At 34.1% G+C, this 25,219-nt stretch overlaps 1 protein-coding gene across 7 annotated transcripts in view; it reads left to right on the top strand.

The window, feature by feature from the left end:
* CTNND2 (catenin delta 2) overlaps positions 1–25,219 on the top strand; it is a 1,127,657-nt gene that overhangs the window by 678,146 nt on the left and 424,292 nt on the right. For all 7 annotated transcript variants that reach the window (XM_043973915.1, XM_043973925.1, XM_043973939.1 and 4 more), the window contains one exon: positions 8,222–8,474. In XM_043973915.1, the coding sequence (XP_043829850.1) occupies positions 8,222–8,474 (253 nt within the window). The remainder of the gene's footprint in view (positions 1–8,221; positions 8,475–25,219) is intronic.

The following is a 25,219-nucleotide window of genomic DNA, read 5'->3' as shown; positions in this document are numbered from 1 at the left end:
GACAATTTGCCCAAGAACTATTTCAAGGCAAACCTGGCATTAAAACCCAGCTCTCATGAATCCTAGTGCAGTGTTCTTTCTCACTGTATCACATTACCCCCCCCCCCCAAATTGTAGATGCCTACTAGAGGAATCCATATTATACCTTCCATTCTTTGATTATAGCTTTTTTATTTCCATGAACATCTATCTCATCTCTGTTTCCATATGAAGCAATTTATATGCATATATACACAAGTAATTATTTTTAAGTAGCTTCTATTACTGTTTTCATAATGAACAAATATTTGATGGTGGTGTATTCCCACAGGGATCAACTAATATATGACTATATATCTAATGGAATCACTAGCCATTTATCTGAAGTGAAATTCCATATAAAAATATATGGTCGGGGGCAGCTAGGTGGCGCAGTGGATAGAGCACCGGCCCTGGAGTCAGGAGTACCTGAGTTCGAATCCGGCCTCAGACACTTAATACTTACTAGCTGTGTGACCCTGGGCAAGTCACTTAACCCCAATTGCCTCACTAAAAAAAAAAAAAAATTTAAAAATACATGGTCACACTTTTCCCTGTATTTGATAATCATATTGCCTAGACCACAAAAACAGGCTGAATTTTTTGAGTCCTTCTGAAATGTGCTATAAAATGAAAATTCTTACTATTTGCATTTCTCCTATATTAATGCTCTTTTGAAGACCAGCCTTAATACATCAAAAAAATGTGTTGTGATCAGATTATGACCTTTGTCATTTCAAGTTTTACTCAAGAAGGATTATTTAAATAATAACAATTGTGGTAATGAAGATAATTAAGTGGTGATATACATGTAATTGTTCTCTCTCATATCCCTATCCAAAGACCCGTGTTATGCTTAATTCTTGCCATAACATTCCATACATTTTAATGTATTGGGGTGGAGGGACAGAGAGGAAGCCTGAAAGTTGTACAATGTCTTGCAAGTTGGAAGTCCCTTTTTTCATGTCTCTTCTTGACTCTAAATTTAGAAAATTATAAACAGACTTGAAGTAAAATATTCAACATATACTAAATAGCAAACTAAGATCTGGTTTTCTGGAATATTTTGTTCATTTTAAAAGTTGTGTAACTATCCATTGGGACAAAAATGGAAATGACAAGAAAAGGATCATCAATTTTTTTTCAGGGTGGAGTGTTGATTATTAACATGATAAACAGCAAGTTATAAGATATGTTTTAAGTAAAAATGTAGACAGAAAATTAATTCTTATTTTTATAACCAAGTTTTCATATTTGTGTAAAGATAGGATTCACATTTTTTAAAACTCCTAATTAGCATTGTTTTGGATTGTCTAAAAGTGATAGAGCCAAAATGTGCAAGTTAATAGACAACGGAATGGGTTTTCCTTGCCCTTTGAAACCTGACATGCTAATTTTTCTAGGCTCCAGAGAGAATATAAACACATACATAAGTACATATGGACATACATACATCCATACGTAAATGTGTAAATAAATGATTAGATAGATAAAAACCAATAAATTAATAAAATATAAACACACATACATTTATATGTGCATATATGTGGAATAGAAATAGATATTGTATCTATGATTTCAGTGGTGCATGGAACTTCCTCTAACAATTAAGGTCAGTACATATTTTGAAGTTTTATAGTTCTCCAGAGTTACCTAGAATCTCTTAACCAATATATGGTAGAGATAGGACTTGAACACAGATCTTCTTCGCTTCAAGGATAGCATCCTATCCCATATGCTATGCTAAATTTAATATGTGTGTGTATATATATGTGTATGTATATATATATATATATACATACACATATATATACACCTATTTATAAATCATTAATTCTATAGATTAAAAGCTAGAAGGGACCTCGGAAGTGTAGCAGAGTGAAACAAGAGCTATATTTGGAGCTAAAGTGGCCTAGATCTGAATGCCATCTCTGATGCATGCTGTTTGTGTTTTCCTGGGCAAGACACTTAATTTATCACTGTTCTAGGCAATTCTCTCAGACTCTAAGTTTAATAGAAGGTTCTTACCTTTATTGGTAGAAGGAATTTCCTCATCTGGGAGTTCACTATATTAATGAAATCTGTTTGTTTCCCTCTATGTAGTTATGTATGATGTACCATTATTTATAGACACATATGATGCATAAAATAAAAAGATTTAGTCTTAAAAATATTTTGGCTCTATATTCTATTTATTTCCTTGGAATTCTGTTTGAGTTAAGTACCATAAATTCCTAAATTTCTAAATTATTAAAACACATTTATTTCCTTATAGTTACTTTTAACTGTCCTCATAGCTAAATTTCTATAAATTCTACTGTTTCCCCAAACTATTCTGATATTTACCCAATCACTTACCATCATTGAGCAGGACATTCCATGTGTTTTTAAAAGCATACTCTCCATCTCTAATATAGGCATGCATCATAATTAAGAGTATAACTCCAACTTTCCCTAATAGGCCTTTGATTTTTGGTTCTAAAGAAGATAAACAGAATATTTTGTAACTGGCTGATGAATAAAGGCAGCAGCTGTTTTCCTAGTGAAGGGCCTGCTGTTTTAATCCCCTGACAGGAAGAAGATTACCCAAGGGTTTATCAAATAGAGAAGGAAAGGTATATTTGAAGAGAAGGAAGAGGAAAGGGGAATATTTGTAGAGCTGAACAAGAACTATCCATTTCAAATGTTTGCTGTGTCTATGAGATGAATAGGTAGGGAATAATTTTACAAGGTTTAATAGAAATTTGGCTTAGAATACACAGAATTCCAATAGGAGCAAATAGATAAAAAAGTAAAAACTAAGCAAAAAGGGTCTTGTAAAAAAAATGCCAGCATATTATTACAGTATGGATAATCCAAGCCAGGTAATAATAAGGAAGATATTGTTTGGTTTTAATATGCTTCATTTCTTCTTATGGTGTCTTTAAAAAAATCCATAGTTCTACACATCTTATTCAGTTTCAGATGTCCTGTGATGTCAACATCATTGTCTTTCTTATTTGCATATAATCATTTTTATTATTTTCTTTGTGTGTACGTGAACCTGTATTTGAATGATTTATTATTTTCACCAATTCTATAAACATAGCAAAGTCACTTTGAGTTCTTGTTGGAAGGAGTCAACTTTTCCCCCTGCCCTCCATCTTTCTCTTTAACTGCTGTCCTTATTTGGTGGTGGTGTTAGCAAATGTTCCCTTCTGAATTGATGGCATTTATTTATATTGTTATTATTATTATTGGTCAGGAATTATGATATCATCAGTATGGGGGAGCTCCTTTCACTGATGGAAATATCAATTATCTTCAAGCCCTTGTCTTTTAGAATTCCCTGGGGTACTGAGATATTAAATGGCTTCACCATGGCTGCACGGCTATTGTGTGTTAGAGACAAAGTTTAAACAAAGACCTTTCTTGATCTAGAGATGGTCCATTGCACGTTATCCCACATTGCCTGTCAAATGTTAAAATCCAGCAAACCATTCCTCTTATCACCCAACACTGACTTTGATTACTTGATATACACAAGGAAGTTGTGTAACCACCTCCATGATATATTTTAAAAATATATTGATATAGTGGGTTACAGAAGCAATTCTTGATAAAAGGATATAGTCTGTTCTCTTAGATGTCCAGTCCTGAAATGTGATGAGATTGGATTGTTCAATAGGAATCATTCTTTTACTTTTGGAATATTCCGATTTGGAAATCCAAAGGCATATTCCAAAAACAAAGTAGGAATGACTCTTGTTGAACAATCCAATCTCATAATATATATGTGTGTGTTTTATATACATGCACAAATATTCCAGTATATAAATTGACAGAATTAGTATCCACTCCCAACCCCCAACTAGTTTAGGTATCCTAGGTTTAGGCATCTCAACACTCCTGCAAAAGTTCTGAAAAATGTTCCATGGTTAAATGACCTTAAATGACATTGATATTCAGGGCCTTGAAATCAGGCTACATGTAACGTATTGAAGTAATTTTATCCTAATTTAATTTGTGCACTTCTTGCTCACACCAACATTTTTCTCTCGGTTTTCTAAGAGAAAAAAATTCAGTCTCTCCAGTGGTGTTGGTTATAACTTTCCCCATACCATTTAAGAAACCAGAAATATTTTCCTTTCTATGAATTATATTCTTGAATAGTATTATTCCTTTATTTCCTTTCCCATTCCTCCTTAGGCAATGAGATTCCAATTCTCTGCCTTTGCTGTCAGTATTGTTTAGGAGCTCTCCCTGGTGATTTGCTCTGCTTTCCGTCCGGTGTGTGTGTGTGTGTGTGTGTGTGTGTGTGTGTGTGTGTGTGTGAGAGAGAGAGAGAGAGAGAGAGAGAGAGAGAGAGATCTACTGCTGTTTCAGTTTCTTATGTACTTTGTTCAATGAGGTTTTTCCTACCTTTCCCCTTCTTTGTGTATAGAAATGGGTTCACCTAATATTCTTTATATTATTTCATAACATTCTTTAACTTACACCTCCTACAAACTGTTTTCATTTAATTCCACATGTTGTAATTCATGTAATTTGCCTATTTTTATTTGTTTTGCTCATCCTGTTTTGCCTTAGAATTTGGTTGCCAATTCCTCCTTATTTGCAGGTATCTATTCAAAAGGTAATGTCCTTTTATTAATTCTCCCTTTTAACCAGAAATTTTCTCCATGCTAAAAACAAGAGAAATCAAATATCATATATTAAGCACTGGAGTATCAAGTGTTTTGCTAAGTTTTGCTGATACAAAGAAAGGCAAAATACAAAAACAAAACAAAACAAAATTCCCTGTTTTCAAAGAGCTCATAGACTAATGGGAGAGATAACATGTTCTGTATAGACAAGCTATATATGGAATAAATCAGAGACAGTCTGAGAGAACACATATGACAGTTTATAAGTTGTTTTGATTTTCTAGCAGATGGCTAGCTAACAAATATAGCAGCATTAAGAAACACAGAGTGGTCCTTGCCAATATCACAAGTACAATTTAGCACAACTAGAAGGATCAGAATTTAAGAATATCTCCAAGGACCAAGCAAATTGGGTATGTTATATCCCATAGGGTATTCCTCAGCTTGGACACAAATATGTAGACCTTTGTTTTCTAAAACCAGGCTTCTGTGGTAAATTTTTGAATAATTTACACTTCTAGAATTACATAAATAAACACATTTCAGCCATTATAGCTATCCAAATGAGAGGCAGCATGGAATCCAGGAGACTTGCCTTCAAGTCCTACTTCAAGCACATACAAGATGTATAATGATAGGTACATCCCTTGACCCATCAGGGCCCTTCCTTAAGACTTTCAGTTATAGACAAGTTACTGATCTGAATTGGTGGAGGAAGTATTCAGACCAGGAATTCATCTACCTATGAAATGACATGGGACTGGACCAGAAATAAAACAAAAGAATCCAACCAAATAGAATCACAGTCATCAATAAAAAAACATTCATTTTATATGATTATATCAATGCAAGTATACCTCTATGTATAAAATAGATGTGTTCATATATTCACCAATTATGTCACTTTCCTCAATGTGCTCTTGAAAGAAACATAGGTGTTTGTAAGGCACTGTGCTCATTTTAGAGGCTATAAGTGAAAATAAAACAGTCAGCCTTCACATAGTTTGCAATCTATTCTACAACCCACTAATTCAGGGAGGCTACATCTAAACCAAATAACTTATCATCATACTAATATAAGTTCCTATTTATAAGAAACTCTTTCATCATAAAAGCAGCATGGCTTAGAGCAGTTATAGCACCATACTTGGAGTATGGAGTCATGAGTTCAAATCCTGATTAAATACTAAACAAACAGAATTCTCATAGGCAAGTCATAGAAATTTTCAGGACCTCATTTTTCTCATTTGTAAAATGGGAATAATCATAATTATACTACCTACCTCACAGGGTTGTTGTGAGGGAAATGTTTTGCAAACCATAAAATGTTTTATGTATTATTATGTAGATTTATCTTTGTAAATGAATATTTTATAATAGTAATAATCCCTCAGATGTTTATATAAAATTTACTAAAAAATAAGCGTGTCTAAACAAACAATACTACATGTACATCTCTATTTCATCCTTGGTTTGCTTTCTAACCTATCCTCATTTCCTTAAAAATGGAACCATTCTCTAGCTTTATGCCTTGTCTTTAACTGAGTGGCCTGTTCTCTTGGTCCTAACAAATTTAACTTTAAACTCTCCTGTTATTGTAAACTTTCTTCTTATAATTTATACTTTATTAAATATTATAATACTCATTATTATTGAAATGTATGAATATACACTATGTGATATGTCCAAGAATAGTATCATAGAGGTAATATAAATCACTAAATAAAGTAATATAGAAATAAATAACAATCCATATTACCAAACTTTTTATTGGTCCAAACAAATTACTTTGAGATATAAAATGTAAAATTATCCTTGCTTATTTAATTAAATGATAGCCCCAGGGAGTGTAAGATAGAAAGTTTTTCTTGTCAAATGTGTTTTATAGCATGGACTTTGTCTCTGAAATATTCATTTTTCCTTTTTGGAAACCTCTGAGCTGATATGAAAGATGTGACAGGAAGTAGTTGTGCTTCTCTTTACAAGCAGATCCATTCCCAGGAAAGGAACCTGTTTTGTTCCTATCCTTTTCATCTTTGTATCATCTTGACTAAATGTCCCTAAATTCTTCTACCAGAATTTTGTCATTGTAACACAGTTTCATTTGTGTTTTAATTTGATGCATGTTCCCAATAATCAAAGGAGAATACAACAAGCTTTGGCCAATCATCTTTAGCAGGTGACACTACTTAGCATTTCATGGAAGTCTGGTGTGATTTATAATGGGGGTTTAACAACATTGTAATGTAACTACCTCACTATAATTGATCTTGTCTTGACACAGACTTTAATTTGGGTACATTGTTATCTAGTAAACCAGAAAGTAAATGTGTTGTCTATCTTAATGACACCAAGAACTGCAATATTCTTTGGCAGCCCATGAATTTATCAGACACGTTTTAGAAGAAGGTGGTTACTTTCTTCCTGTAAATGGAATAAAAATAATGGTACATGAAAAGCCATTCTGACATTATTTTTAAGATATTCAAATTTACCTGACTTATTGGAACTTTGTTTTAAGTAGTATTCTTTCATATAATACTTTTAATTAATTTAGACATCTAAGAAATACTACAGTTCATCAGGAAAATATCTAAAACTACAAGGGGAGATACTAAAACATTAAATAGAAATGTAAGATGAATAGTAGTCAATTCATTTTATTTACATAAGATCCTGTTTGCATGATTGCCGTCCCCCCTTCATCACCCCTGTGGACTGTGTTAATAGGGTATTCTGAAAAAAATTGTGTAGAGAAAAGAAATGGAAATATTATAGAAATTGTTTTGCAGAGTGGTGCCAATTATATTCCCTGTGGGGTGTGACATATGTCATATGTAAAATCATCTTATTTGTCTTTGAATGGTGTGGTGTTTCAGTTTTAAATTAATTTTCTAAGCATTTACTATAACTCCTCCCTACTTCCCCACCAATTGGATGATTTTTAAAAATGAAAAAGTTAACCCTTGTGTTAAAAAATGCATAGGTCAGCAAGACAAAATTCACACATTGGCCAAGTTGGAAAATGTATATCATTCTATTAATTCTGAATATACCAAACTCACCCTCCCTGAACATTGTTGTAACTATTTTGAAAAGTGAAAATTAGAATTTTTAACTGGTTATATATTAACATTTATTACAGGCAAGTGAATTCACCACTAGAACTTGTATAAGGATACAGAAGGGGAGGGTATCCCTTTCCCCCTCCCCTATACTTGTTTCTTTATAACCTAGTTTTATGTTGAGTGATATTAGTTCTTAATAAGATATTAAACTAATTTATCTTGTATTTTAGTTTTGTAATTTTTTTTCATTTCACTTAGGTCACCAATTGTTGGATATTTAATACCCAATGATGAAGGATTATCCCTTCTCATTCACTATTAGTGGCTCATTTATTGCAATTGCACTGGATGATATTGGATTTCTTGATTTCAATTATGATCATTTCTTTTTTTTATTTTTTTCAAACCCCTGTTTTTATGTGTGTATTTTTTTCCTCTGCCTAGACCTGGTTAACCATTTCTGTGAACAGGTCCTCAATTTTTTACTTTGTCCCTACTTTCCTGTCGTAGCCCCATCTTCCCCTGGTGTCGACTCCGTACCCTTACAGCGCACAGGCAGTCAGCACGGCACACAGAATGCAGCCTCGACCTTCCAGAGAGCCAGTTACGCTGCAGGCCCAGCCTCCAATTACGCAGACCCCTACCGACAGCTGCAGTATTGTCCTTCTGTCGAGTCACCATACAGCAAATCTGGGCCTGCCATACCACCTGAAGGCACTTTGGCTAGGTCACCTTCCATTGATAGCATTCAGAAAGATCCCAGGTGGGTGAAAACTTAATTTATTTTTTCCTACATTAGATAGCAAAAAAGAAGGTTTCTGACTTTTGTCTATATTATGACTTTTTCTTTGTGTCTTAAGAGTGTTAATTGACTTTGAGTTCTATGGCTCTGTGTTGAGGTTAGAGTGTAGTGTGTTTAGAATTTATCTATGGAATCTGCTGAATAAAACTTAAAGGAAAAACTAATGCTATGCTCAGAATTTCTAAATATGCATTTATTTTCAACTATTAACAAGAAATAGAACATCTCCATTCAATGCAATGGGAGGGCATATTGGTTGTTTGCATCTAAGGACCTGGTGTCACATGCTTGAATATTACATTAATTGATCAGTAATATCTTTCCCTTTCTCTTTAAGTAGATTCTTCTTTGGCCCTCAGTGAGTTTCCTATCATGATATAAATTCCTGAAGAATTATAGTAGCACAATTAAAAGCCAAGGAAATTCTAGTTACTCTACTGCTTTCAAACCTCTCCATCAGAAAGTAAATGTTAAGGATTACATTTTTTTTCCTGAGCTTGCTAAAACCATGAAAGATATTTATTAAAGAAATTGTTAATAGGTGTTTCTTTTCTCCCAATAGAATAGGAATCAGTATTGCTTTACTTCTGAAGTCAAAATTGCTTTGTTGTATAGTTAAACAATGTTTTATTCATATTTTCTTGATTTATGCAGATAGAGCTACCATAAATATGTCTCCATCTGTGAATACTATAGTTATGTCATATTTCCAGTATCTTTATGGAAAGGCATGTGGCTTGAGTATATAAGAGTATACTTAAAATTCATCCCAAAGAAATTTAACTGGTAGAGCCTAGGAGTGCAGATGTACTGTGATGTGGGTTTTGCATATATTTCACAGAGAAAGAAATCATATCCATTGGAATGCAAATGTTAAGATAGGTAATTTTATGGCATGCTTCGAGATAGCTACTTGAGCATCATTCATACCCCCTTTGAAGAATTCATATTAAATTGAGTGTTCAGTATTACCTTGCCTCTGTTATTTATTCATAATAAATGTTGTTGCCATGAATAATATAAGAGCAATTATTAATTCAATGCAAGGAGTTCTGATACTTCAATTTCTCAGCTACAAAATATTGGTTACCATATACTTAACCCTCAGCTATGTTAAAAATACTTATGCAATTCTGGCACTAACAGATAAAAAATATTTTGTAAAAGAACTGCTTTAATCTTGTTTTTGATGTCTTATTTTGATTTACTACAAAAAACGTAAAATTGGAAAGAACTAGAACTATGACTTCATTGGTATAGGGAATTCACACTGAAGAAACAACCTCTACCAATGCAGAGAAGCACTTTCTCTGGAGCTTAAATCCATTTCATATAAGTAGGCAGAAAAGGATGAAATAAAATGAATCAGAATTATCAAGGAACATCATGTATTATAGTAGTTAGGAATACAAATAATGACTTTAGAATAAAACTTATGAAGAATAATTAAGTTACATGTTGTTTAAAAAGGAAAAAAATTCATCTTTGATAAAATAATTTTAAAATATTTTACATCAGATATTGCTTATAAAGAAACCAAATTTCTGAAAAAAAATCTATTTCTGCAGTACTGTCAGATCACAACTGAAGAATTGTATTCAGTTGTGCATGTTGTGTTTTAGTGCAACCTGAAATTCAAGTCACTCTCTTCATTTGCTATCCCTTTGTGAATATAAATGAGATGGAGACCATCCAGGAGAGGAGGGCAACTAGGATGTTAAAGAGCTTTGAGTGCATGTCATGTAAGCATCTGTTGATGGGGCAGTGATCATGAGACCACTAATCAATTGATTCCCCTCAATTCCACTTGATGCAATATAATTCTAAGAGTCTATCCAATACAAATCAATATTTGTAGCTGATAAATTGAAGTACCAAGACTCCTTGCATTGGATTGATATTTATTCTCATATTATTCATGATAATAGCATTTGTTTTGACTAAATAACAGCAGCAAGGCAATACTGAACACTATGTAGCAACCAGGAGAATGCCTCCATCCTCAGTTTACACTGAAATGTAAAGAGGACAGAAAAGAGACAAAAAGGGCATTAAGGTCTTAAAATATCAAGAAGTTATTATACTTATACTTAATATATAAAGAAGTCATCATTCCATCATATCTATTAGAATCATAAGGCAGTCAACCTTTATATTTATGGAGGAAATGATTTGTGTCTATCATTCTTAGGTTACTATCTTAGTAAATACTTTTGCTTTTTGTGTTCCCTGGCTAAAGTTGAACACATCAAGAGGGGCTCATGAGCTTTTTACTACTAGGAGTGGAGAGCCACAGAGTTTCTTGAACCAAGAGTAGGAGAGTCAAAGATAATTGTAAGATATTGAATCTAGGTGATTTAGAAGAAAATAATATTCCTTCCATTTCAGATTAGCATCTAGAGTTGGGTATTTCACAGTGTACTTAACAAATGCTTCAAAATAAAAATAAAAGCTAATTAATTCATATGTTAGTGTGATTGTAGAATGAGTTGTGTATGAGAGTGTTTCTGTTCAAGATATAACATCCTTACTGTGACAGACTGATTTAATGAAAGAGCTAAAAATAAATTTTGAGGTTCTTAAGACTGAGGTATCCTGGTGTGCTATAGAGTCTGTTACCTTTTTCTTACATAAAGACAAAAGTTGTCACTTCAGAGTTCCTTAAAATAATTTCATGCATGAGTTTTGCAGTAATAGTAGTTGTCTTATTTTTAATCCTTTTTGATTAATCCTCTTTTTTGGATGTTGTTAATTCCTGATACACACTTCTCAAAAGTAATTTATCAAATGTCAACATGGGAAAATGATTTCACTTACTGTAGCTGTGATTTGCTTGTTTCATTTGAAGTAGAATTGTTTTACTAAAACTAGTATCTCTGTTGAAAGCACAAAGGAAAATAGGTGCATTAGATTTTTTATGTAAATTTAACCATGGCACACAGAATTAGCACCTGTGTTTTATTGTAACTATTTCACATAAAAACCGACAATTAGGTGGCACAGTGGCTAGAGTACTGGCCCTGGAGTCAGGAGGACTTGAGTTCAAATCCAGCCTCAGATACTTGACAATTACTACCTGTGTAACCCTGGGCAAATCATTTAGCCCCAATTGCCTCAAACATCTGGGGTCATTTCCAATCATTCTGATGTATATCTTGGCACTGGACCCAGATGGCTCTGGAATAGAAAATGAGGCTGGTGACTTTGCACAGCTTTTCCTCACTTAAATCTACTTCATTCCAAGTGATGACATCTGTCATGATCTTCAAGAAAAGATAATGAACAACAATCAATATACCATATGTAATTTTGTTGTTCTTTTACAAGAACTTTGTATTCTAATGAATAATGTAAGGAATTGTATCATATATAATGACATTCTTATATATCTCTTCTAGATTCATTTTATGTTATAGAAGGCTCTCACCAATTTTTAGGTGAATAATGAAAGTCCTGAAATTTACACTGCAGTTTATTATAACATGCATTTTGTACACGATGCTAAGAAAATTAATAACTGAAAGAAAAAAAGTAACAGATAAAGATAGGAAGACTTTTTAAAACATCTGAGATTGTCTTCTGTCAATTCTCTGTATATTTTGTACGTACATATTTATTTGCATAATATCTCCCCAATTAGAATGTGACCTCCTAGGGGGCAGGGACAGCTTTTGAAACTTTTTTTTTTGGTATCTCTAGCATTTTGCATATTGCCTAGAATTTTGTAAGTACTTTTTAAATGGCTTACTGATTATCTCAGGGGGGCCTCATTTTAAGGCAGTCTTTATAATACTTTATTTGAGTTAAATTGATAGGTTAAAAAAAAGTAAAATCAGTTTTTTTGCCCAGCATTTTCCTTTAGAGCAAAGCTTCTTAAACTGTGGGTTACCCAGTCCCATATGGGGTTGCATAACTGAATGTGGGAATCGTGAAAAATTTGGCAACAGTAAAGGGGTTTATATATCTGTTTTGTATACTTATATGCCTGGAGTCAAATACAAATTTCTCTGGCAAAAAGGGGTGGTGAGGGGGCAGCTGGGTAGTGCAGTGGATAAAGCACCGGCCCTGGATTCAGGAAGACCTGAGTTCAAATCTGGCCTGAGACACTTGACACTTACTAGCTGTGTGACCTTGGGAAATTCACTTAACCCCCATTGCCCTGCCAAAAAAAACCAAAAACCAAACAAACAAAAAAAAGGAGTGGTGAGTGGAAAAAGTTTAAGAAGCCTTACTTTAAAGATCACTTGTATGCCTCAGAATTTATCCATCAAATTATTTTGCTTATACATGGAGAAATCAAAGAAAAACTTTCTAAATGTTCCAGGTAGTTACTCTCCAGAGGGAAAACCTCTGAAGTCTGAAGTTCCTAATAAATTCCTTGGGGTGTCTAGGTAACTCCCGCATTTATTTTCCCTTGGGAATATTCTTTAAAATTCCTTCATCTCACTGTATATTTGTGTATGGAAGAACTTGCTATGATGAGATGAAGTGCCTCCATGGGAGATATCTTTTTCATAATTCAAAATTACAATAGCGTTTGAACATGAAGTAACAAACTTCACTCTTACTCTGCCAACCCGGCCAGAGAATACTGTAGCCATGAAAATGAAGTTCAAGTTTATGCCATTGTATGCAGAAGGTACATTCGTAAATCTATTCCCACTGGCATCATCTCAGACATTATTCACCTTAGAGTTTCATGCTCTTGCAAGTTTAGTTCTGAAGGAATAAAGATGAGTATCACAAAGGTAAAGAATGAAACCAAAGAATTGTAGGACAGAAAAAGAACACGAGTCTGTCATATGGCAGGAATGAGGAATGGCAAATGAATGTCTAAAGTGTTCTAATGATACCCTTAAAATTGGGTAGAAGCCAGGTGGGCAACTAGATGGCTCAGTGGATGGAATACTGGCACTAGATTCGGGAAGACCTGAGTTCAAATCTGACCTCAGACACTTGACATTTAATAGCTGTGTGACCCTGGCCAAGTCACAACCCTCATTGCCCCACCAAAAAAAAGGGTAGAAGCCTATGGAGAACTTTTAAAAAGATATAAATAAAAGTCATTCAGGTTGGATAGGCAAAGATGGGATACAGACTTATCTTTGGAGGGAACTTAACAATTAATGAGAATAAAGATCCATTTGAATAGCGACTATCCATGCTTCAAGTAAGGAGTGAAACTAGAATGTTTCTAACAGTTCCTTCTAGCTCTAAACCCTGTGAAGCCTCTGGTGAAGTGTTCTTGCCCCTTCCACCTTTAAAATTTGATTCAAACTATGATTCAGGTTCTCGATCCCCAGAATTCTTAGCACTGTGCTAGACACAGAGTATATAATGAGTAAATAATTATTTGAGAGAGGCAGCCTGTCTTAGTAGATAATGGAATGGATAGCTACCTCCCAGCTCTATGACCCCAAGCATATCATGTAGACTTTCTTACCCTTAGTTTCCTCAACTATGAAGATGGACATCAATAGCACCTGCCTCACAAGCTATTTGTGAGGATTAAATGGAAAAAAAAAGCTTTATTAAAGCACCTTGCATCATAACTTAAAGCTCCATAGTAATGTGAGCAATTTATTTATTACTTGATGAAACAAATATTTAAATGAATCACAATAATTTATTCTCTAAAGGATTTCTACCAATTAAAATGAACAAAAAAAATCATTTGAAATGCCACTTTCAAGTTATCCAATGTTAATTCTAGCAGATGGGTTTTTGCTGAGCTCTCCACCCTTCTTGTCCATTTTACCCTCTGAACCAGATCCTGTATCAGTAATGTGGTTTCCAAGTACTGTAGGTTTAACATGGTCCATGAATCAATTGTTTCCTTGCAGGAATAACTGAGAGTATAACAGAAATCAAACTCACCAGTATAACACAGTCCATAGAATAGTGTGTAGAGAATATAGCACCGAGTATCCTTGTCCTTCAAACTTCCCTTTTGTGCATTTGCTTATCCCAACATTTTATTGTTATTATTATTATTGTTGTTGTTGTTATTATTATTAGCAAGCTGTATTTTAGGGGAAACAGTATGTTTTTCAACTTTAAAAGGTGCAAAAACAGTATCTCCATATGAAAATTAGAGAAGCATAATTTTGGGGGTGGGGTGGGGCAATGAGGGTTAAGTGATTTGCCCAAAGTCACACAGCTAGTAAGTGTCAAGTGTCTGAGGCCAGATTTGAACTCAGGTCCTCCTGAAGCCAGGGCTGCTGCTTTTGTCCACTGGGCCACCTAGCTGCCCCCAAGAAGCATAATTTTAAAACTTGGTTATTACAGCCATAGGAACCTTAACAGATACATTTCTTGGTGTAGATTATTTTCCTCCCCCTCCACCCACTTTAATATGCATCATCATATAGACATTTTCAAGCAACTATTAATGGTGCTAAGCAGAAAAGTTGAATAGTGGGATAAGTCCTGAACTGAATATGAGAAGACCTTTCTCTACTTTTGCTAGGTTCTATTCCTGTCTCTGAAACTAATTATCTGTCAATTTGGTCATGTCTTTCTGGACTTCATTGTGTTCATTTGTAGAAATAAAGTGAAGACGCCTTCCATTTCTGCCTTACTATTATGCTTGTTCTAGAACTTTATCCAGCCTTCTTTTCTCCTAGCCTTTCCTTTTATTTTTTTAAAAGCTAAACCAATTCATTCCACTATATATAAAAGAACTTAATTTCTTTTTTCTTCCTAACACATAAGTATTCCATTCTTAAAACACTTTATGTATCTATTCACCAAAACAAATAAAATCATAGGGATAAAGGGAAAATAATACAACAGTCTATCCTTGTGTTGTATAATTTCATTTTAACACATTGGCAACTTAATGTTGGTTGGTCAATTTGCTTATACCAGAAAGAGGAATTACATTGTTAGTTTTCTTGTTGTAAGTTGTCTCCATTTACTTCTCCTAATTTTCATCATTTGATTGATGAGGACTAGTGAGCATTTAAATACTTGCTTTACTATAGAACCTGGGAGTATTTAATGGCCAGTTTATTACTAGTTAAAATTTCATTCTATTTTCTCTGAATGCCTCACCAATATTAGAATTCATTAATTGAACTAAAATGAGTATTTTTACAATAATTACTTTATTAAATCAAATTACATTGCTCATGATATTCTGTTATCCTGACAAATCAGGGAACTAAAGATATTTATATCTTGAAGATGAAGCTTAACACAAGGTGCAACTTGATAGTTTAACTCTTAAAGTGATATGACTGTTTAAGTTTCACAAAGTGCCTTACATAGAGTATCTGATCCAATATCCTTTGAGGTAGGTACCATTATTAAGCTCCAATATATAGTGTTTTGTTTTTGTTTTTTGTTTTGTTTTGTTTTTTGTTTTTATTTTTTGCTGGGCAATGGGAGTTAAGTGACTTTCTCAGGGTCACACAGCTAGTAAGTGTCAAGTGTCTGAGGCCAGATCTGAACTCAGGTCCTCCTGAATCCAGGGCCAGTGTTTTATCCACTGCACAGCCTAGCTGCCCCCTATGTCTAATATATAGTTGAGGAAACTGAGTAATGGAGAAATTAATTGACTTTCCCGTAGTTACACAGTTACAGAATATCTGAAGCAAGATTTGAACATGTTTTTCTCGTTTCAATCCCAGCACTATATCCATCAACCTAATAAACATTTCTTAATTGCCTACAAAGTATCAAATACTGTTCTCAGTCCTGGGAATACAATTAATAAAAAAGGACCCTCCCTGCCCTCATTGACCTAAAGTGGGAATCACACAAAAGGTAGCAAGGAAGTGTGAGGGTATCCAATGTGAGAGCATGTTGTTCCATGGACTGAAACCAAGAAGGGCAGCAAATGCAAAGTGGAATGACCTGAGAGTATAGTTTCTGCCCTCTATAAAGGAAGGCATTCTCTCCATCCTCTAGTCCTCCACTCCAAGGGGAGAGAAGGAAGCTGAGTGAGGTAGAGTCAATCAAGTCTTGAGTTACCTGCATGGTGGAGAGTTTAGAAGTGATGAGCTTATCCTGGGAGGGGCACCTTGTTCCAAACAGTTGAGGCCAGGCAGAGGAACAGATGCACCAAGCCAAACTGCTTGTCAAAAGATTCTGTAGCAGAATAAAATATTTTTTTTAGTCTTCATGATAATAACCATAACAGCTGACACATTGTACATTTGCAAAATGTTGTATATACTTTATCTCATTCAGTAATCTTTCCCGTTCTAAATGGTTTGGCAGAGAGTAAGGATGGCATTTGGAGTCTAGACGAAGTAAAAACTCATGTGTTCTTTCCCATGGTCTTTCCGAGGAAGTTTCAATATACTTCTCCCTGGTCATTTCAGGTTTGCTGTTTGTGACACTAGGACCCTAAAAGTTCCATTAAAGGCAACTTAGTTCCAAAGACCTTGAGGTATTGCAGTAACTAAATACTTTTAAATGTCACCTAAGATAGAGTTCGTGAGGGAGACTTTCCTTATTTTGTCAAAGAATTTTTTTTTATTTATTTTGGGAGTATGCAGTGTAAATGAATGACATGTGATTTCATAACTCTCTGAAACTTTCAAGTGACAAAAGTCCAATTACCAATGCTGATCAGTAACTGATCTACAACATACAGTATTAAAATTGTTCAGGACACTGAGAGATCAAATGGCTTAACTCTCATGGTCAAACAGCCATTATGCTTCAAAAACAGGATTTTAATTCACATCGATTAGCAGGAGATTGCCTAGAGCAGAGCAGGGAGAGTGTCCAGGCTGAGGAAGGACTTTGAGTTCACGGCATGTGAGGACTGACTGAAAGAATGGGGCATGTTTCTTTGGAGAAAAGAAGGCTCAGGTAATTTTCAAATATCTGAAGGGCTATCATGGGGAAGAAGCAATAGACTTGTTTCCTTTGACCCCTAGGTGGTGCAGTGGATAGAGTGCTAAGCCTGGTAGACTCATCTTCTTGAGTTCAAATTTGGCCTTAGACACTTACTAGCTGTGTGATCCTGAGCATTTCATTTAATCCTTTTTTTTCTCAGTTTCCTTATCTATAAAACTTAGCTTGAGAAAGAAATGTCAAACTACTCTAGTATCTTTGCCAAGAAAACCTCAAATAGGTTCATGAAGAGTCAGATGTGACTGAAAATGACTGAATAAATTTGGTCCCAGACGGTCGAATTAGGATGGGTAGAAATTGAAATGAAGCAAATTTAGGTTTAAAGTCAAGAAAATTTCATAACAATTGGAGCTCTCCCAAAGTAAAATGGACTACTAGAGAAATGGTGGGTTCCCCCTTTTTTTAGAGTTCATCAAGAAGGAACTCAATGATAGGTAGTTAGGTAGAGAGCTGAACCTGAGTTCAAATTTAGCCTCAGACTCTTATTACCTGTGTGACCCTAGCCAAGCTACTTAACCCCTTGTCTCAATTTCCTCATCTGTAAAATGGAGATAATAATAGCACTTAACTCACAGGGGTGTGAGGATCAACTGAGATAATAAGTGCTAAGCACTTTACAAACTCGAAAGTGATATCTATATTAGTGCTAGTTGCTATTGTTATTGTGGTGGTGGTGATGATGGCGATTATGATGAGGAAGAGCAGCTCTTGGCAGGTATATTATAGTAGGTATTCCTTCAATGTATGATTTAGACTAGTTGACCACAACTCAAATTTGATTTTACTGTGAATCAAGATTGGTACTGAATTTTTGGATCTTCAGAAGTGTTATTTATGGATTAATGACAATATTTTCTAAAATTTTAATAATTTCTTTAAATAATAAGATTTATCATCCTGGCTCATAATTTATTTGTATATGATTCATGTATTAATGGAATAGCCCATTATCAAATTTTTTTAGTACATTACTTAATTAAAATTTCTCCAGCCTCTTTCTAATAATATCCACTCAAGGACTTATTTGATTATTTTATGGGGAAGAAAGATAAGGTCAAATTCAATTCAATTAGACAAATAGTAAATATCACCATATGTATCACATTGTGTTAGGCAGTAAGAGGAGGAGATAGAATACGGTATTTGTCTGCATAAAATTTTGTCTAATAGGAAAACAGCCACACCAGAATTAATAGAGAACTTCTCTGGGACACAGGAAGTGGAGACAGGCAACTGTTGTCGCTCAGTCAGGTGGGGTGTATAGTAGTCATCAGAAAGAGATGGAGGAAGGGCATATACCCCTACTTTGAGAAATGCTTCCCCCCCCCTTTTAAAGACTGTGTCACAACAATAGCAACAAAGACTGTATCTCCTAATCTTGGCCAAGTTGAAAGTGAAGTTGCTGCTTATGAGCTGGTACTGGTCTGACGGGCACGGGAGCTATCACTGCTCCAGTTTTGACTTGGTTGATATCCTGATGACCTTCTTGGGGGAGGTGGTAGGTAGAGAGGCTTGTCATATTAATGTTCAACTTAGTCCAGACACACTACAGGCTTATGCCACTGATGCTTCGAACTAACTTTGGTGAGATCCACCTGCTCCAACCTTCCTGGCATCAGGAAGCCTTTGCTACCACACCTGGTTCCACCACTTTTTATTGTTTTTTGCTATTATACAGAACTTCTTGGGGGAAAGGATACTATGAGATAACCTGATTTGCAATCATTTGACTTTAAAATCAAATCAACATTAAATGAAAACTATCTGATACCTTTTTCTTAACTGCCTAGGTATAAGTCAACAGAGAAACTGATTGTGCCAGCTACTGCATAATTCAACCTTAATGTCCTGAGGCATTCCTGCTGTGCTTTCTGCCTTCAAAGTCAAAGTTCCATTTCATTACCTCTGCTGGGGTTAATCTCCCACCACACTGCGGATGAAGGCAGTAATTTAGTGCCTTCAGAGCTTCTAAATCAGAAGCCTTTCACTGCAGCACAAAAGAACAAGGAGACAGAAAAGCTTCCCATTTCTACCATGAGTCTCTTCTTCAGAACCCCTGTTTTCTTCCTCTTCTCTCTACAAAGAAGTCTCCTACTTTCAAAACAAGCCCCCTTTTTAATATTGAGAGAGAACTCATTAAGATAAGTGGCAATTAACATGCATACTATAGCAAAAGTGCTTATGAGATTAGAGCAGCAAATCTAAGAACATGGACTCTTGCAGGGTTCCTTACAATATGTTTGTTATGCTTTGTTTGGAAGATTATTGCCACATTAACAGATTGACACTTTATCGTAAGTCAATTTGAAAGAGACAGAAGATACTTGCAATACTTTGAAAATGGCTATTAGAACCACTATCAATACATGACTGTTAATCAGCATGTATACATTATGTTAATATCTATATATGTTTATATAATATCTATGTGTAAATTGGCTAGGAATCCTTGACTTTCATCAGTTCTCATGTTTCCCTCAAAGAGAATAAAGGGGCTTTTATTGAGTTTGATTACCTTACCTCTTAGAGCTTTGATACAAATGAGACCATTACTTAAGATGGTACACTAAAGCAAAATATGCAACATACAATAGTCCTTATATGCATACATGTTTAATACATGTATATATAAGCAAATCAGAATATCAACCTGTTGCAAATGTCTGTACTCTCCATCAATGTGAAATCTTTAGATCTATTATTTTAGAATATTCACAATAATTCATATTAACACAGGTATTCTATTTTCCTAAACTTATATTTCACACATGATCTACAAATTATATTTTCTACTCTAAATTTAGAAGTCTCCATAGTTATGGACATTTCTTTGTGATGTAATGGAAAGAGTGCTGACTTTGCATTCAGAAGACCTCGATTTGAATCCTGGTTCTATTTCTTATTAAGTGTTCTTGGGTAAGTCATATCATGTATCTAGATGTACATTTTCTCGTTAGTCACATAAGCAGATGGGACTTTTAAATAATTTGGATCAGTGGCTTTTAATGTAGAATCCATTAATTTGTTTTTAAGATATTTTGATAACTGTGTTTCAACATAATTGGTTTCCTTTATGATTCTATGAATTTTATTTCATACAATTAAAACCATTTTTCTGAAAAGTGATCCATAGGATTCTTCAGATTGTCAGAAGGATACATGGCACAAAAAAGTTTAAGAATTTCTAATCTAGGGGGCAGCTATGTGGCGCAGTGGATAAAAGCACTGGCCCTGGATTCAGGAGGACCTGAGTTCAAATCCAGCCTCAGACACTTGACAATTACTAGCTGTGTGACCTTTGGCAAGACACAAACCTCATTGCCCTGCAAAAAAAAAATTCTAATCTAGAAAAACTTTTATGGGTAAAATATCCTATGGTCCTATTGTCTTTTACCAAATACAGTTTTTATTATTGAGATTTATCATTTATATAAATAATATATATTTATCATTTATATAAATTATATATTTATTATTGTGATTATGTACTTTATTATGATTGTTTATTTTGCATATTATAATATTCATATAACTACCATGTCATATGTTATACATAATTATAACACAAATTATATTTTATTATAATAACAATAATAAAGTAGCTGAATTTTATGTTGAGCTTTAAAATTCAATAATCTCTTTAAGTACATTAACTAATTTGAACTTCAACAAAATGGTGTGTTATAGGTATTATTCCCATTTTGCAGATTAGGAAACTGAAACTTAGAAAGATTAAGTAATACCTATGGCCACAAGTGAAGTGTCAGAATTTTGGTGTTAAATCTATTCTAAATATATGCCTGACCCATGCTGACTCTCCAAAAAACATTTGGAAGAAAATCAAAGAAAAGAAAGATATAGTAGAGTAGTTTCGTTTGTTTTTTTTTTAAGTAACTAAATAACAGTAGCATTGTTTTCATTGTTAATTTAAAAAGCAGATTTTTCTTCTCAGGCATTGGAAAACATACAAAATCAAGATACAGATTCCTACAAGTTTACACACTATAAATATACTTTGGTAAGAGATTTTTGCCTTTTCAAACATATTCCTTTCCATCTCCAGAGGGAACACATTGAAGCCAAATGTCCCACCTCTCAGAAACACAGGACATACATAAAAGGGTACATAATAGAAAATATACCAATGAAGTCTTTTGCTAATAGACTGAATGGACCCATGCTAGGGTGTTAATTTGATTTTGTAACTAGGAAAATGAATATAGGCATTCTGATGATCAGTATCTGGAATGTTAAGGAAGTGCACCAGCTGTTGTAAATGGTCAAGCAGTTTGGATACTCTGGGGGAAAGGAATATTACAATAAATTGGAGGGCAGCTAGATGGCACAGTGGATAGAGCACTGGCCCTGGAGTCAGGAGGATCTGAGTTCAAATTTGGCCTCAGACCCTTAACACTTACTAGCTGTGTGACCCTAGGCAAGTTACTTAACCCCAATTGCCTAACCAACCAACTAAATAAATAAATAAATTGGAGAATTAGAGAAGGCATTCAGTATGACATTACTTATGTCACCAGTTATTCAAGGACCCAAAGAAGTTCACCTTAAGTGATTTAAAATGAATGGAACTGATCAAGTCTTTCAAGTGGAACTATTAGCAATAAGTCCAGGCACAGAAATTTTTGTTAATAAAACTCTCTAAATAGGTATAGGACACATAACTGAAGAGAGGGTGGTTGCTAGCTGGGCTTTGGGTTTCTCAAAATGGGTCAGTGGTATGGTCAAGTGAGATAACATCATGTATAACAATTTGAAAACCTTTTTCATACTAAATTTGTTGTTGTTATTTGGAACCCTGATAAATAGTAATAACTGACTTTTAAAAAATTTAAGTAAAGCTTGTTGTGGGTTCAAAAATAACTTGAAGTCATAGATAAGTTTTTAAAGTCTATTTAAGTATCAACTAATAACATAAGGTACTTTAATGGATTATGTATTTGTATTTTAGCACTGCATTTCCCCCTCCACTGAGGCCAATTGTAACCTTATACAGTGTTTAAAATGGTCTTTGAGAATTACTCTGTGTGGAAAAAAAAATCAATAACCTTGTCATGGTAAGGAGATTCACGAAATGTTTCTGCTCTGGTCCTTTTATTACAGATTGTTCATTAATAGGCTCATATGGTAAACTTTTGTATCCCATTGGGTTGTACCATTGGATAACAGAGAGCTAAAAGGAACCACAGAACCCATCTATTTCAATTCTCTTATTTTATAGATGAGGAAACTGAGGCACACATATATAGATTCAATTACTTGTTTAAGGTCACACAAGTAAATGTCAGAGGGAGAATTTGAATCCAGTTCCTCAAACTCTAAAGCCAGGGATTATTCCCCTCTACTATGCTGCTAGCTTCTGAGAACTCAGGGTCACCTTGCTATAATGATTCATGAGATTAGAACTTTAACAAAGGTAGAATGCACTATGGAGTATAAATTAAAATCACATATTCTTTCTATAATTGGGTCACAACAAATTTTCCTACTCCATATATCCAGATATTACAAAAAACACAAGTTTTTCCCATAAAGTATTGCCACACTGTATTTAGAGTGCGTTGTTACTGTTAGAGATGAGGCCAGGATTCATTTGGAATCACAATTACCTTGAGCCTCATTATGATATAGTGTTGACTTGATAACTATTCTGTGAGTCACTATGCCAAGACATATATCACTTTTTGGTGTAAGTTACATTTCATATGCTTTAATGTTTAATGATTTGGACTGCTTAGATTTTTTTCTTCTCCTGTTTTTCCAGTCTTTGTCTAATCACATAAACCTGATTGTTGGAGAGGCTGAAAATCGAACAGGTTTGAAAGTAGGAAATATAAATATATATATATATATATCCAAAAAATCAGGACAAAATCTCTGTTGAATAAAAATCAAATTCCCCCATGGCCATGTCTTCACTGATTCCTTAAGTTTTGGCCATACCCTAGTTATTTCCCTGTAGCTGTGACATATATTGAATACAAGTTGGAAGCTCTAACAATTTATCACTGCAAAGCTTCTCATTAGTAAGAATGAATTTGGGTTTTAGTTTAAGGTAGAATTTTTTTTGCTGATCCTCATCAGGTGGTTTTTGTTTAATTTTAAATAAAGAATTTTGTAATGCTTTAGAGGAGAGGGGTACATTTGTAATTAAAGCGATTACTTCATTTTGTTCAGAGTCTTTAACCAGAATTTGTTTTCTTTGCCCAAAATAAGTTCTGTCAATAAATTTAATCTTAACCTCAATTTGTCTCAATTTTTACTTTTCCAAAATAATAATCACATAGGGCTTCCTAGCTACTTTACCTAATCAGTGACAAAATAGTATGTCCAATGTAAGTATGTTGAATTTTTCAAGAGACAGATATTTATCCCTTTTCATCCAGTGAGATAATGTCTTACAATATTTTCATTTCATTGTGCTTTTCATTAATTAAAGACAAAGGAAATAATCAAAAGCTAGATGTTGTACTCTTAGTCTGGCAAATGTCCCAGAACATACTCTAAAGTCAGGAATTTTCCCAAAATACTACTTGTAGTTGGCCTCAGGGCTGTGAGCTAAAACTCTGACTTCATTTTGTTAAAAGGATTTTGTGATGTGTCTAAGGTGTTTCTTAATAGCATTATACTCTACATGGCATTATGACTATATTTGCATTTGAAGTTCACATATTTTCTTGTTTGAGGCCTAGAATTATCATGTATCAGAAGGCAAGCATGTGATGTTGGGGGGGGGGGTGGTACAGAAAGCACTATTCGAGATCAAAAGGCTCAAGCACAATTCTTTACCACCTGTGGGACATTAGAAAAGAAATAAAATCATATAATGTTATTCAAATCCTAAATAATCTAGTACAGGCAGTGAGGTGGCACAGTGGATAGAAAGCTGGACCTGGAGTCATGAAGATCTGAGTTCAAATCCAGTCTCAGACACTTACTAGCAATGTGTCCCTGGGCAAGTCACTTAACCTCTTTGTCTGCCTCAGTTTCTGCAACTGTAAAAAATATAATATATAATATCATAATGTACTTCACAGGGTTGTCTTTAGGATCAGCTGGAATACTATTTATAAGGTACTTAACACAGGGCCTGGCACCTAACAGGTGTTAAATAAAGTGTAATTAACTTATTACCTCATTTTTTTTCCAAATGAGAAAACTTACTACCAGAGAAGTTGTTACATATTAAAGTGTTTATGAAGATTTAAGCTCATTTTACTTAGAGCACAATCATTTATCCTTTCTGAGCCTCAGATTCCCCATCTATAATCTATACCCACCTCACATGATTCTGAGAAAACCATTGGATTTGGACTGTAATAACATGTTTTCAAATTCTGTCTGCAAACACAGAGACTGTACTGGAGGACCATCTTGTAACCTCATTCTGGTAAATTGATATTCTAATAATTATCGCATTAACCTACCACACAGGGTATTTATTTAAAAATCTATTGAACCATAATACAAGATAGAAAACTGACCTTTATTATTTATGTATTGAATATATTCATTCAAATATTAATTAAATAACTAACTGTCTCACTTGGCTAAGGATTGGAAGAAATAGAAAAAGAAGGCTTAAATAAGATATACATATTGGGTTATGTGTTAGAACATTGTTATCAAGAAATGTGGTTGTGAGTTGTTCTCAGTCATTGTAAGTAATATGTGATAAAACTAAAATGAGAATGTTCTATATGACATAATATATTGTAATTCTAATATACATTTCACTAATGTTATGTAAAACTTATAAATGTCCATAGTTTGATAAAAGGAATGTAAGAATAGGACAGTTTCCTTGATTTTTAGAACTA

Source organism: Dromiciops gliroides, chromosome 1, assembly GCF_019393635.1.
Source record: "Dromiciops gliroides isolate mDroGli1 chromosome 1, mDroGli1.pri, whole genome shotgun sequence".
NCBI lineage: Eukaryota > Metazoa > Chordata > Mammalia > Microbiotheria > Microbiotheriidae > Dromiciops > Dromiciops gliroides.
This window is presented reverse-complemented; position numbering and strand designations above follow the sequence as displayed.